The 14,611-nt window shown below is 39.4% G+C and overlaps 1 protein-coding gene across 2 annotated transcripts in view; it reads left to right on the forward strand.

Moving 5' to 3' along the window:
• Nucleotides 1–13,546, forward strand: part of KBTBD2 (kelch repeat and BTB (POZ) domain containing 2) — a 14,015-nt gene extending 469 nt beyond the window's left edge. Inside the window, exons 2-4 of one of the 2 annotated variants that reach the window (XM_010567980.1) lie at nucleotides 6,810–7,336; nucleotides 10,228–10,393; nucleotides 10,828–13,546. In XM_010567980.1, coding sequence (XP_010566282.1) covers nucleotides 7,167–7,336; nucleotides 10,228–10,393; nucleotides 10,828–12,363 — 1,872 coding nt within the window. In that variant the 5' untranslated portion in view covers nucleotides 6,810–7,166 and the 3' untranslated portion in view covers nucleotides 12,364–13,546. Of the gene's footprint in view, nucleotides 1–6,809; nucleotides 7,337–7,566; nucleotides 8,957–10,227; nucleotides 10,394–10,827 lie in introns of those variants that run through there. The other variant, XM_010567981.1, reaches the window with a different exon arrangement.
• The last annotated feature ends 1,065 nt before the right edge of the window (nucleotides 13,547–14,611 follow it).

A 14,611-nucleotide genomic window follows, 5' to 3' on the forward strand; every position in this document is an offset into this window, starting at 1 on the left:
GCCCGCCCTCTCCGCGACCTGCGACCGCTCCCGCCAGGCAGCTGCGGCCCCGGTCCCGCTGGACGCCGGCGGAGACCCGCGGCGGAGGCACCCAGAGGAAGAAGGCGAGGTGGCGGCCGCGGCCGGCTGCGGGCGCGGCGGAGCTCGGGAGGAGGAGAGAGGAGAGGAGATCGGGACGCGCGGCGGGCTGTCAGCTGTGCGGCCGGCGGGGCCGTCCCTGAGCCCCCGAGCGCGCCGGTACTGGCGGAGCAGGAAGGCGCCCCCTTCCTTAGGGCTGGTGGGGGGGGGCTTCCTAGGGAAGCAGGAAAGGAATGAAAGCAACGGAGGGACGGGACGGCGCACCCGGCTGTCAGGAAGAGGAAAAAAATGTGTTCCCTCTCTAGTACCGTGTCGCTGCGTACTGCGAGCGGGAGGGGACTGTAAACTCAGGCCTGTCGTGGGGTGGGCAGTAGGGCTTCCAGCGTTCAGTGCTCCTCTTCAGCTTAGCAGGTTGGGACGCTTGCAACTCCCGTGGTTTTTCTTAGAGACGCTTGAAAGGACAGACACGATGAAGTCGTCTACGACAACAGCACGGTAGTGGCATTGGCGTTCCGTGTAATGTCTAGTTCTGTGCGTATACATACTACTACTACCTACAGCGACCGGGGGTGGGCTTCAGTGTTTGTGTGGATTTGAAGAGTCAGATTTCTTAGTGAACTCTTATAGACTAAGTATATGCATAGTATAGCTTTGAAGTTAGCCATTTGTGTGCCTAAGATTTTTCTAGTATTTATTATTGTTTCTGTTATGAGCGGGATAGATACCTGCTGCTTTTGAAATAACTTTAATTATGATTTAGAAATGGATTTGCAGTGTAGTTAGCATCTGCGTTTTTAGAGGATTCCTTGCAAAGCCACAGCTTGCCTTTCTACATTACTTTGTGATCATAGTGGGCCTGAAAGGCTGTGTGCTGTTGTGAGCTCACCTAGGGCTGTATTTACATGAATTTTGTTGAGGTGATGTATTTAGAAGATCATTGAAATACATGATCAAATTAGTTCAGTTTCCCATAAATGTACCAGGAGAAATAAGTAATTTTTAATATTTAATATACTTGGATATGTAAATCATGGTCTCATGATCTGGGTGTAGGTGTCACACCTCTTCCCTAATTATTTTTGTGTGTGGAGTAAAAAGGTCCTGTTATACTCAGTGCTGTGTAACTAGCATCTTGCAGGAACAGACCAAAGCAGAAGAAAGGATGTTGCTGCTTATTTAGTATTTTTGGCGGTGGTTGTTGGGTTTTTTTTTTTCCGAGGCAGGCTTTTTTGTTTTGGTCATGTGATTATGAAACAGACCAGAATTGTTGCAAACCCTAAAATTTGTCTTCCTTAATCTAGTGGCTGTTGCATTTTGAGAACAAATTTTATATGCACGAATAAGATAACCATTATAAGATTCTTAACCTTTCAGGAACTAACTTATGGTTAGTTAAGCTGCATTAATTATTAACCTGATTTCTTAATGTAGAAATGCTTGCATTTATAGTTGAACATCATCATATCTCATAGTGAATATTTAAGGGAGCGATGTATACATGTGAACTGGAATTTAAGCTCTTAAATAAAACAGACTAGCTTCACTAACATACTAGAGTTCAGAGAAAAAAAGCCACTTTTCTATACATAACATGATATATGGCTGGATCTTACTGGAGACATCCATGGCTCAACCCCCCCACCCCCACCCCCCCCCTTAATTTTCCAAAACAGGTCAAGTCTTTCCACAAAACAGAAACGCCCTTGGGGATGGAAACTACCTGTGTTCAGCGTAGAAGGCCAGTTGCCAAGTTGTTGGTTTATCTTGTGCTAGTTTTATTTCTGAGCAGGTATTTCCTTTAGTGTATAACTTCCTTTAGGAGCAGAAAAACAGGAAAGAAACTGGTAATGAGGAGCGTGTTGTGACCAAACATGTTGTTAGCATGGAGTCTGACACTTCTAGTCTCTAGCTTCTGCATAGTTTCAGAAAGCTCACCTACCTCAGAGTTCTAACTTGCCTTCCAAGCATAATATATATGGAAAATAGTAGTAGTTTCCAAGTGAATAGTAATTCTCAAAATAACAACAGTGTAGGAATAAATCGATCCTTGTTTTTTGTGTAATTTCATGTTGTTGCCTTATTAGATGTGGATGTGCTTGGGTTTCTGGACTGCAGTGCTATCAAAGACACCTTTGATGGCTTTAGAAGAGAGGGAAACTTCCAAGTCTGGAACTGCTTCATCAATTACCTATTTCTTTTTCATTGCCAAGGATGCAAATTTCATACATTACTTAAGAATCTAGAGCTTCCAACTCCTGTTTCTTCTTTCCTATCTTTGAGATCTGTTGGCTAGGTGTATTGATTTACATAATTGATTTTAATCGTTTTTAGTGCTTGTATTCCCCCTTGCTATTAGTTGGCATAATAGTTTTGAAACATGTTGATTTGTAACTTGGCATATCCTTAATAGTAACTAAGTATTAAAGTGCCTGAGCTTGGTACTTTCATTGCTAGCTGGGAGGATTGCTATCTCTACACACATGAATTCTTGTATAGTTTGGTTTATGGTTGTTCAGTTCTTAATTCTGACATTTTATTATGTTAAAAATAGTGGATGACTCACTACTTCAGACATGTTTTTGCCTGTGATTTGTATGAAGCTGCCGTTGCATGGAAATAGGAATTTGATTATAAGTGCACAGAAGTAGTATTTAAAGCTTTTTTTTTATTAGTTAAAGCTAGATTAAGTAAATTAAATGTCCAGGGAAATAAGTTTTGGTGGGTTTTTTCTTTTTTTCTTTAAAACAAACAGGTTTATTGAAGTGTGAATTGTAGTTAGTGAAGTTAGAATTCAAGAGATATTTAGATGCCTAAAGATGCAGATAGGAACCTGTGACTCTTTCATAGATTTTAAGTGTTTTCCAGAATTCTATTGAAAGTTAGGCATTTAATCTGGCAGACTTCTTAATGGGATTTTTCAGAAGAACTTATTTCTTCTCCTAGTATCAAAATATCTAAAAAAGCAAAAAAAACCCCCAAACACGTCTATATATCTGTTTTGCCTTTCTTATAATTCGGAAAAAATCAAGCAAATTTTGTTTTGAATTAGTCCAGTTGAAGAGTATTATATCTATATATCTTACACCTTTCCCTACTAATTAAATTGGCAATAGTCAATATACTTATTCCATGTTATATATTGAAGTATAGTGTTAATACTTCCATGTATGTAGTGCAGTATATATCTCTGTTTATTGATCTTTGCCTGACCTCAGAAGATAAACAGATTCAAGGAAGGCAATTAATAGCCTGTCCCATAACTCATTAACATTTGATGACTAATTTTTGGAATGGTCTCATTCAGATTTGATGTTAAAATCACCTCATCAAAATTACTTGAGCTGAAAGGAATAATAAGTACTTAAAACCAAACCCTCTTACCAACCTGTTACTTAATGCTGCTCTCCAGCTTGATAGGGAGTTACTTTGGATCACCCAGTAGTAATTTGGTTTAGTTTGCAATCCAGTACTGCTGTGGCCTTCCAGCAGCTATACCAGTCCTGTTTTAGACAGCTGACTTCCCAGAAGTTACCCAGAACAAAATGGTCATTTCAGTGACATTGTTGAAGAGGAGAGTCTTATTCATAGAACTTGCATTCAAGGATTATTTTCATTCTATCAGAATTTCAGTTCAGGATATTAAGCTAACTTCAGCCATAGATCTTTTAATCTATAAGTCAGAAATGTTCATCGCTGTGTAGTTATGAGAACTACAGGAGACTTGTGCATCTGTAAACATCTTCTCAAGTTCATAGTTTTTCAGTTAGCTGAGATCTAAGAGCTGTATGCCAACCAAGCACAGTGCAGTGAGAGAGGTTAGGTTCGGACTGGGGAGAACTGAGCCTCTTACAGTTCTCCTTTGGCAAGTATGTGGCTTTGGATAAGCTGATTCTTACTTTGGTGCCTCAGTTTTTCAGCCTTTAAAGTGAGAATATCTCCTTCAAAATTGTCTTGAACTCTTCAGAGAGGTGCAAGAGAGGTAGGTAGTATTGGAGGACTTTCCAGGCACAAAATTATGTTCCTACACCACTTATCCTAATGTTTTGAACAGATTTGCTTCTCTTGGGGAAGTGACAGTATAAATGATGGTAATTTTGGACCAGAAATTCAGAGATCCTTGATATATCTATTGTTCTCCTGAGGAGTATTTAGTATGGTTCCATTACAAGGGAATGGGATGCGACTCCTGACTTTGTGACAGATACAAAATTTTGTTCTTTAGCAAATGGTTATCACTGGCAGCAAAACACAGTATGGATGTGGAAAACAGGAATCATGTACGTCGCATGCTCCTACCATGTGCGCCTCTCTGGAGCGCATCATGGAAATGAGATGGTTTCAGATCAGCTGTAAACCAAGGACTCCAGCTTTGTAAATTTACAGTTCAGAGGTGGTTCACATCACATAAATGTTCTGCAACAAGACTCCTGTCATCTCCTCAATCTTTTCTGCTATTGAAGGTCATACTCAAATGTTCCAGCTATTTATAGTAATTAATTTCACAGTTTCAACTTGTCTTCTGTCGAACAGGTCTGCTTTTTCAGTTACCGACTGTCAGCCGCATGCTGCCAAAAATGTCTTTGATCTTACTAGCAGGTACATATCAATTTCTCCATGGCATCCTTGACTGGTTCTGTTACCTAATGTCTAAAACAGTGCATGTTAGTTTTACTCTTTTTTTTCCTGTTTCTGAAGATTTATATTCTTTAAAATTACACCAGAATAGGAAGTTACGATATCGGTGACTTCTTTTGCTAAAGCTTAGTACTACTGATGCTCTGCCTGAACAGAGCTTAATCCACTGGCTTGTATTGTTCTTGAAACTTTACTCCTAAGCCAGGAAAAACAATGCTGTAGAGAGACCTGGGATACCACTAAAGCCACGAACTATTTATTTCTGCGGGCCTAACACACTTAGGAAGTCTGCATGTCTCTGTAGCCATTTAAAGTTCAGTGCAAAATCTGCCAATGGATTAGGTTGCATGTTAAGCTGTTATCAGATAACCAGGATAGTGGTCAGTGATGCAGAGATAGGATGCATACTAATTTGGTGAAAAGCAGCTGTGACTTGAAGCAGAAGGTCATTGCTTTAGATGAGCAATATCCTTGTATATCCTTGATATACTTGTCGTTTAGCCGCTTCAGCGGTTAACTGCACCTGAAACTTGAAGGTCTGAAGTCAAGAATTCTGCTATAACAACAGATATTAGCATATAGTAGGCTGTCCTTCTTTCTCCTCCAAATATTAACACCTTTTCTGTTTTTCTTAATTAACTGGCTTCACCTGAAGTAACAGTGAACATTGGGTTTGACTATTTTGACTGTTTTCCAGTTAAACAACTAGTGAAAACTAAGAGCTTGAGATTCCTGTTTGTGTATATTCACTGAAAAGGATCAGTGACACTAAATTAGTAGTAATTAAAGTGGCATTAATTAAGCATATCTGTTTCAAGTGAGTGAATGTTAAAAAACAGCTGTCTTTGAATTGTATTACAGGCAGGGCTCTGTTGAAATAGCAGATCTTTGATATGTCTGGAAGGTATTTCTACAGCCTTCATCTTACACTAATTGTGTATTTTTGTATGGAATTTAAAGTATGTCATTTCAAGTAAGGTATTTCTGCATTCACTGTTCATAATGAACTATAATGATACTGATGTCTTAGACATTAGACAAACAAGTCCCTGGTTATTCCTCGATTTTTGGAATGCGAAAGAACAGTGCAAGGTTAAATAAACCTGGAAGTATTTGATAGGTGTGGTACTCTAGTGTCCTTTATGATGATGATTTTGTTGTCACAACTATCCCATTCTTAATTACGTTTCTGTGTCCACGTGGAAGATAGATAAAACCTGACCCCGTTTTTAAGAGGAGGAGAAATGTCCAAACAGGAAAACAGACTTCGGTAGCCTGTGGCCATTGCTTTATAACCACTCCCAAGAGTTTTAACCCCTGCCATTCCAGCATCCCTTTGCTCCTATTATCTCCTTATTTTTCTTTTCTCTGGTCTGCAGCAGTCATGCTTACCTGGCTGTATGGAAATGACTCAGAAGGAAAAAAATGGAATGTGAAATGTTAATAGGTGAAGCCCTTCTGCACAGAGAAGATGAATTAAATAAGCATTGGGAATATAGGTTGTTAGGTCTTTTTAATCCTTAGGTCCGGTTCTGCTTGTTCTCTAGTAGAATACCAAAGGTGAAGTAAACAGGTTGATGATGATGTTGAGAGTTTAGTTGGAAAATGATGGAATGTTGAAGAAACTGCATTTATATTTTGAGTGGCCTGGTATTGATAAGCTTTAAGTAGACAAAAACACAGAAGCCGAAAAAGTAGCTGTTTAATATGGAAATGAAAAAAATGTGGATATCTTACCAATGGTTGAAGGAAATGCACAGGCGTACTCGGTGGGAAAACTGGGTAATTTTTGGAAGAGGAATAAAGTCTTACTGAACCTCGTTTTAACTCTCCAGCCGTAGAAGCTTGTTGACGAAATAAATTATCTTAATTCATCAGTCTATGTCTTGATGAGAATTAATGTACAAACTCTTCTGCTTTTCCTTTCTCTTTGATACTTCTGTTGTAGAGAAAAAAAATTAAACAAGAGTTTTAGTGTAAGTAGTTAAGTTCTAATTTAGAAAGAAGTTTGTTAGACAATTACCTTTAAGGGGTAACTATGAAAGGTTTTTGAAAAAGTGCTAATGCGTAAATTAATTTTATTTTCCTGCTTTCAGTCACTCAAGTGCAGCCACTGATCACGAGATGTTACCACGAAATCTACCTCAGACTTCGCTTTTGTTCATTCATTTGCTGCATCATAGATCTCAACAGGAGCTCTGCAGGCACTCTTGAAAGTCTCTAAACAGATTGTGGCAAGTCGAAGTGTGATGACCTAATAGGAGGTCAAAGTCTGAAACACTGATTCAGCAGTCCAAGATAACACTGCCTTTTTTTTATCAGTATCACTTCTGAAGGCTACAGACCTCCTGCGTTTCTTCCCTGGTTACTTCAGAAGCATTCAGCTGACGTTTCTCTGGTGAAAAGATCTTGACTTTTCTCTCTGGTCCTGGAAATATTAATGGAATACAGTCATGTCTACCCAGGACGAGAGGCAGATAAATACAGAGTACGCTGTATCCTTGCTGGAGCAGTTAAAATTCTTTTATGAACAGCAGGTGCTAACTGACATAGTGTTGATTGTTGAGGGCACTGAATTTCCCTGCCATAAGATGGTTCTTGCAACATGCAGCTCGTATTTCAGGTAAGTATTCAAACTAGGATCTGTTAATTCTAGCAAATCTGTGATACCTGTTTTTGAGTGTAATATTACTTAATTGATTAATAATTAATGTGTGGCAGAGAGTTTTAAAGATCAGTGAAGTAAGTAAAAAAACCTGAATATCATTACTTGCCAACACCAAAAGAGTAAAATAAATTTTCTAGCATCTTGTGACTTACTCTGGATAGGTAGTCGTTTTTACAGTAAGTGGAAAAAAAAACAAACCAAAGCCCACCACACTTGTGATGGTTTGTTTTCTTTAGGGAGTTAATCCAGTCTGAATAATTAGTAGATTTCTTATTCTTCATACTTAATCTTTAAATATTTAATCTTCTTTTATTTCCCAAGGTAGGGTAACAAGGGATTACTGAGATTTGGCTATGGGAGTTCCATTGTCATGTTTATTAGCTGTAGTTTCTTAGCAGAGGTAGGGATTGCTGTGCAAGTTCATGGCTTTTCTGAATCATCAGGTTTTCTCTGCTCAGCAGAGCAGCCAGAAACTCTTTTCTTGCCTGAGAGCCTTGCTGCAATGCAACAGGGTTTTTTGTGGGTGGGTGTTTTTGTTCACCACCTGTCCCCAAGATGCTGTTGCAGTTTTTAATTCAGTAGCTCCTGCTTCCCAGGTGTCCTGTTTTTTGTCTTTTGAAAAGTTTTTATTAATAAGGTATGTCGAGTGTTACTACTCTTTGCAGATACCTTCATGGTAAGTCCTAGAAGATGAAGTACCATGAATTTTCTTTAGTGATTAATCATTTTTTGTTGGTAACACAGTATAATTAATCTGCCTGTCTGGAAGGAATTTTAAAGCTTGAAACTAGTCTTGGTGACATCCATGCATGTTTCACCTTCCTGATGCATTGTGGAGGGATTATAACTTTTCTTTCCTGTTTAATCAAGGGAAGGTTTGCAAATTCTGTTTTCTTGTTGAGATGGGCTCACTATACAGAACATGTCTAAAACGTTTTCTGTATTTTGTCTGCTTTCTTGTATAGAACTATTCGAGGATTAATTTATTACTTCCACTGAATTTTTTGTTGGTGCTGGTTTTTGTATTAATTTTTTCATCTCAGATGAGTCTGGTACAATTTTTAGCAACAAGTATTGTGTGATCACTAGATAATGATTATTGTTGTTGGCCTTCTGCAGATGACATAGTTCCAACAGTCTGTAAAATAACAGCCACTGGAAATGTAGCCAGATTTAATGTGGGTGGCTAATGATAAAGTTGGAAAGCTGTCACGAGTCCACGCAGTGTGCTGCATTAGAATATGCAGTCAGATCTCTTATTCATATGTGTTTGTTTATTATTTATGGAATGAGGTTTTGGCACTGGTTAAAAGAAGTATCAAGCTTGTGGTTTTGTCGTGTTCTGTTTTTCTTCTCTACTTTCGTTTAGAAAAAGATGCTCAGCTTCCTAAATTTAGCTTTATTATGAAAAATTGATAGCCCTGAAGGAGGCTGTGGGGAGAGAGGGAAGAACAGAAAAGCATCTCTTAGTGTGATCCAGCCATTGTGTATGATTGCAGCCAGCTTACCTTCCATCTTTGTGCTCGAAGACTGTGCTGCAACAGCCCAGTTCCAGTGCAGGCCGCTCAGCAGTGTGTAAGCATGCACTAGAGCCAAATTCTCTAACAGCTACCTCTTCTTCTCTATGAAGAGGAGTCTTTGCTGGCACTTGTACTGTCTTTGTTTACCTTTAAAAAGCTGCATGGCAAGTTGATGCTCACTTGACTAGTCGGTGACCCCTCCTAAAATGCCAGTTGCCCTGAGTTAAGGAGCTTGGAAGACCGAGAGATGGGGATGGCGCAGGAGGGAATGGTGGTGGGGCACTGTCTTTGTATCAGACGCTTCTTGGAATGGCTTTGCTTAGGGAGTGTATCTCCATGTCGCCTTTACCTCTGCAGCTAGAGGCAGGACTATAGGGTGCACCCACTGTCCCTTCTAACTTCTCTCATATGTGGCTTCCTAAAAAGCCCCAAATAAATACAAAGAGCCTTGAGCTGAATTTTCAATACAACCATAAATATCAAACCTGAATTAATATAAAGCTCTTAAAATCAAGTGTCCCCCATTTTAAGAAAAATGACAAATACCTGGTTTACAGTACTAGAATCCAGTTAGTTCTTAACTATGTTGCAATTAAAAAAAAACAACAGAATGGGCAATAGGTATATAAAGCATTATGGAAACAATAGCCTTTTTTTTTAAATTGCATTCTGCTTTTTTCAGGAAGATGTAATGGAAATACTTGCACACACACACCCCTTCTTTTTTTCCCAGAGCAATCTGATAGTTTTTTGTGTCATTCATTTTTGTCTACAAACTTGGAAGTTTACTGTGTATTATTATGAATGGTATATAAGAAATAATTTGTGGAGTGCCAGTCTTTGCTCCATTTTCCCAACTAACTTTCTCCTCCTCACAGAGGAGCAGGCTTTTTGATATGACTTAGCTCACTCCATTGCATAAATCTGCTTCTTTTTGTTTGAGAAGCTAAAATCTAGCTGCATATGTTTCAACAGTATTTTCTGGAGGCTGTTTCTTCCCTCTTATTATCACCTACCATAGAAGTTTTAAATTTCATCACTAAAACTAAATAATCTTTAGAGTACTCTGCTGATTAACACAAAAGTGTTTGCATAAATATAAAATATTTCTACAGAAGGCAGTAATGGTACTTCTTGAATGTTCTGTACAAATGCTCTATCTTAAATACTAGATGGTAGCCTAAGGTAAATACTAAACACCTGTAAACAGGCAACCAAAAAGACTGTTCATCTTTTGGAGTGTAATCACTGAAGATTTACGGGTGACTATTTAAGATTACTGTACTTACTGTTGATCCTTGTCTTGATATGTATATTCCTCCTCAGAGCCATGTTCATGAGCGGGCTAAGTGAAAGTAAACAAACACATGTACACCTGAGGAATGTGGATGCAGCCACTTTACAAATTATCATAACTTACGCATACACGGGTAACTTGGCAATAAGCGACAGCACAGTAGAACAGCTTTATGAAACTGCCTGCTTCTTACAGGTAGGAATGTTTTATTTTGAGTATGAAATTGCTGCTTCTAATCTCTGAACCATTTTTTTCTTTATCCTGTTAAATAGTCTTCTGTTTAGTCATTTCAAAATACTCCAGTTTGCTCAGTACAGACAGCAGTTGCTTGCCAGATACATTTCATGTACCCTTCTGTCCTTGCTTTATGGTCCCTGTGGAAGGTGGAAGTAAAACAGTGCACCTCTAACATTTAGCAAATTAGTTTCTCCAGCAGACATAATTCTGTGATGTACTTGATCTGCATGAAGCAGTTGAGGAAGTCACTGCTGTAGTTTTGTGTGTCTATATTATTCCAGGCCTAAACTCTGTTGTTCAACAGTAAATGCAGGTATTTTTACCTGCTGCTGGTACATAAAGAAATAGATGGTATGCAGTAATACTTAGCATGTGTCTTCTTTGCATTACAGGTAGATGATGTGTTACAGCGGTGTAGAGAATACTTAATCAAAAAAATTAATGCAGAAAATTGTGTGCGTCTGTTAAGTTTTGCTGATCTCTTCAGCTGTGAAGAGTTAAAACAGAGTGCTAAAAGAATGGTGGAGCACAAGTTCACAGCTGTGTACCACCAGGAGGCTTTCATGCAACTGTCACACGATCTATTGATAGATATTTTAAGCAGTGACAATTTAAATGTGGAAAAGGAGGAGACAGTTCGTGAAGCTGCCATGTTATGGCTGGAGTACAACACAGAGTCACGATCGCAGTATCTGTCCTCTGTTCTTAGCCAAATCCGAATCGATGCACTTTCAGAAGTAACGCAGAGAGCCTGGTTTCAAGGCTTGCCACCTAATGATAAGTCAGTGGTGGTGCAAGGACTGTACAAATCAATGCCCAAGTTTTTCAAGCCCAGACTTGGTATGACAAAAGAGGAGATGATGATATTCATTGAAGCTGCTGCTGAAAACCCTGGTAGTCTTTATTCTTCTGTCTGCTATAGCCCCCAGGCAGAAAAAGTTTACAAACTCTGCAACCCTCCTGCTGACTTGCATAAGGTTGGGATGCTTGTCACTCCTGATAATGACATCTATATAGCAGGTGGGCAAGTTCCTCTGAAAAACACGAAAACCAATCACAGTAAAAGCAGCAAACTCCAGGCTGCCTTCAGAACTGTGAATTGCTTTTACTGGTTTGATGCACAGCAAAACACTTGGTTTCCAAAGACACCGATGCTCTTTGTTCGTATAAAGCCATCCCTGGTCTGCTGTGAAGGCTACATCTATGCAATTGGAGGAGACAGCGTTGGTGGAGAACTCAACAGGAGAACTGTGGAGAGATATGATACTGAGAAAGATGAGTGGACCATGGTAAGTCCGTTGCCTTGCGCATGGCAATGGAGCACAGCAGTAGCAGTTCACAACTGCATTTACGTAATGGCACACAACTTGATGTACTGTTATTTTCCCAGGTCAGATGCTTGGGTAGAAATGGCTATGCGACAAACAAGTAGATGTTTTGCTTCAGCTGCTGCTTTTGGTGATAAAATATTCTATATTGGAGGACTGCATATTGCCAGCAATTCTGGTATAAGGCTCCCAAGCAGTACTGTAGATGGGTCTTCCGTAACAGTGGAAATCTATGACGTGAATAAAAACGAATGGAGAATGGCAGCCAATATCCCTGCCAAGCGGTATTCTGACCCATGCGTTAGAGCTGTTGTCATCTCTAATTCTTTATGTGTCTTTATACGAGAAACCCACATGAACGAGAGGGCGAAGTATGCCACCTATCAATATGACCTGGAACTCGATCGCTGGTTTTTAAGGCAGCATATATCAGAACGTGTGCTGTGGGACTTGGGGAAAGACTTCCGGTGCACGGTAGGAAAGCTGTATCCGTCTTGCCTTGAAGAGTCCCCATGGAAACCTCCAACATATCTCTTCTCACCAGATGGAGCTGATGAATTTGAGCTGGATGGGGAGATGGTTACTTTACCACCTGTATAGCTCCCAAATTAGACTGCACGAGTGATTTTGTGCTCAGTTATCTTGAAATAAATGATTGTGAAAGAACAGGTCTGGAAACAGAAGTGTCAAACCTGTCTTTCATGAGTTGTATTTTTATGCCCTACCTAACACTTGCCGCCATTCAGTATGAATCAGTGAAATGAGCAGATAGGCTTCCATAACCTGAAATACTATTATATGATAATTGAGAAATGTAGATGTATATCATGAGCTTAAGCATCTGACTTGTCTAAAAAATTAATTTCTAGTTCTGTGAAGTCTCAGTTCAGGAAAATTAGCTTCAGAAAAAAGTAGTTACTGTTTCTAGGATGATGTGACAACTCTCTTGAAAATATCTTCCAGTTATATTTGAATTACTTCTGGATATTCTACTTAAGTGCTAGTTATATAATTGTCAGTGTGGCCTAATCAAAGGACTGCTGCACTTACTTAATACTAACATCCATGTTGGTATAGTAATGCCATTAAAAGAAAAACAAACAAATCCCATGGATCTACCTGTGGTAGGAAGGGTAGATCTTCCATTGTATGGTAACATGCAGGGCAAAATGACTGCAGGTTCAGTCACATGTATTATTAGGTGCATGTATTCTATTTTCACTAACTTATACCTGTCTATTTAGAATACAGGTCTTCCAAGCAGCTGGTAGTTTACCAGGTGTGGACTTAAGTTGCTGGGCTTGCAATAGGAACTGTCAGCCCTCATAGTGCGGGTCTATGTGGAGCTTTAATCAGTAAATGTCTCCACGGTCTGTATTACAGTAATGTTGGCTCATGTATATTACTTCCTGCTGCTGATGTATTTTTCCATTGTAAAACAAAGTTTTAGTGTGGATTAACCAGGTCTTTATTTTCTGTTAATTTAATAACAAGCATTACTGTAGTGTGATTGTGTATAGATACCCCTTAGCTATCAGGTTTTTTACTTTGGGGGGTGGGGGGAGAAGCAAACTGTTCAGGAATATCCTGTGCTGTGTGCAGGAGAGCAGATGACTAGTGCTGCTCTGGCATTAATCCCAGGAACCACTAGCAGTAGTGGGGCACCGCCAACCTGACATGAACACAGGTGCTTCATGACAAACCTTACTAGCATGTTCAGCTGCATCATGTTCTTGCACTGTATTTTGAATGACATTAATTTATTAAAAAAGACTGAATCCAACTGAGTTTGAGTGTGCTTTCTGGTTGAAGTCGATACAGTTACAACACCCTCCCACCGCAGGCACACTTCTAGCAAGTAGTTTGTTCGTGGCAACTGGAAATAGTTAAGCTGTGAAAAGCCTGGAGACAAGTACATTAGTTGACTGTGCTTACTGGTCAGTGAAAGCTGGAAATCAGGTATTCAGGTCAAACTGAGGATTATATAGAACTTGGATCCCCCACTATGATTTTTGTAAATTAGCACTTCTCCAGTCACAGGACAAATTCTGCTCTACTGAGAGTGAAGAACCATGGGCATTAAGGAGGTAATGAGGAATCTTTTCTATATGCTCAGAAGATGGGAAATGTATGTTCAGTCTTTAATAGCAAGAGCAAATTTATTATTTACTCTATTGTCCAGACTGCCCTGGCTTTCCCTTAATTCTCTTTCTTACTCTAGCAAATACAATTACAGCTTTCACCAAAGATGACACCTGTATAGTTTTGTGGCTAGGTCGCAAGTAGATTTACAAAGTTTTGTCATGTACAATTATTAAAGGTTTTGACTGGAAAAGGGACTTCAGCCAACAGACCTGCCTTATATAAAACTCTTCCTAATACTTTGGCATTTTGTACCATGGATGGATTTATGGGACCCAGAATAATGATGGTTCTAACAGAAGGAGGCAAGCTACTGATTTTTTTAAATGAAGGTGACATAACATGTTTGCATTTACCATTACATCAATTTATTTTTTTTTTAAAACACCTGAATTGCTTAGATAAGAGGGGAGAAGTGACTCAGGGGATCCTGCTGCTAGGTCTGTTTGTCTTGCTTTAGTGCATCAGGTAGCCTAGGACAGCCAGTTGCAAGCCATTCAAGGGAATATAGATTAAAAGAGTGATACTAGTTTATACTGCGATTTGGAGAATCACATACCTCAGGCATAACTCCAGCCTGAACAGAGTACTCAGTTCTGGGGGGTCATTCTCTCTTCAGCCTGCTCTATCAGGCTGCAGGACCAGCCTGTGTTCTTCCAGGATAGATGATCTATAGTTAGGGAAGGAACACAGTGGGTTTGCTCTG

This window comes from Haliaeetus leucocephalus, unplaced genomic scaffold (genome assembly GCF_000737465.1).
Source record: "Haliaeetus leucocephalus isolate CR32 unplaced genomic scaffold, Haliaeetus_leucocephalus-4.0 Scaffold234, whole genome shotgun sequence".
NCBI classification, from domain to species: Eukaryota; Metazoa; Chordata; class Aves; order Accipitriformes; family Accipitridae; genus Haliaeetus; species Haliaeetus leucocephalus.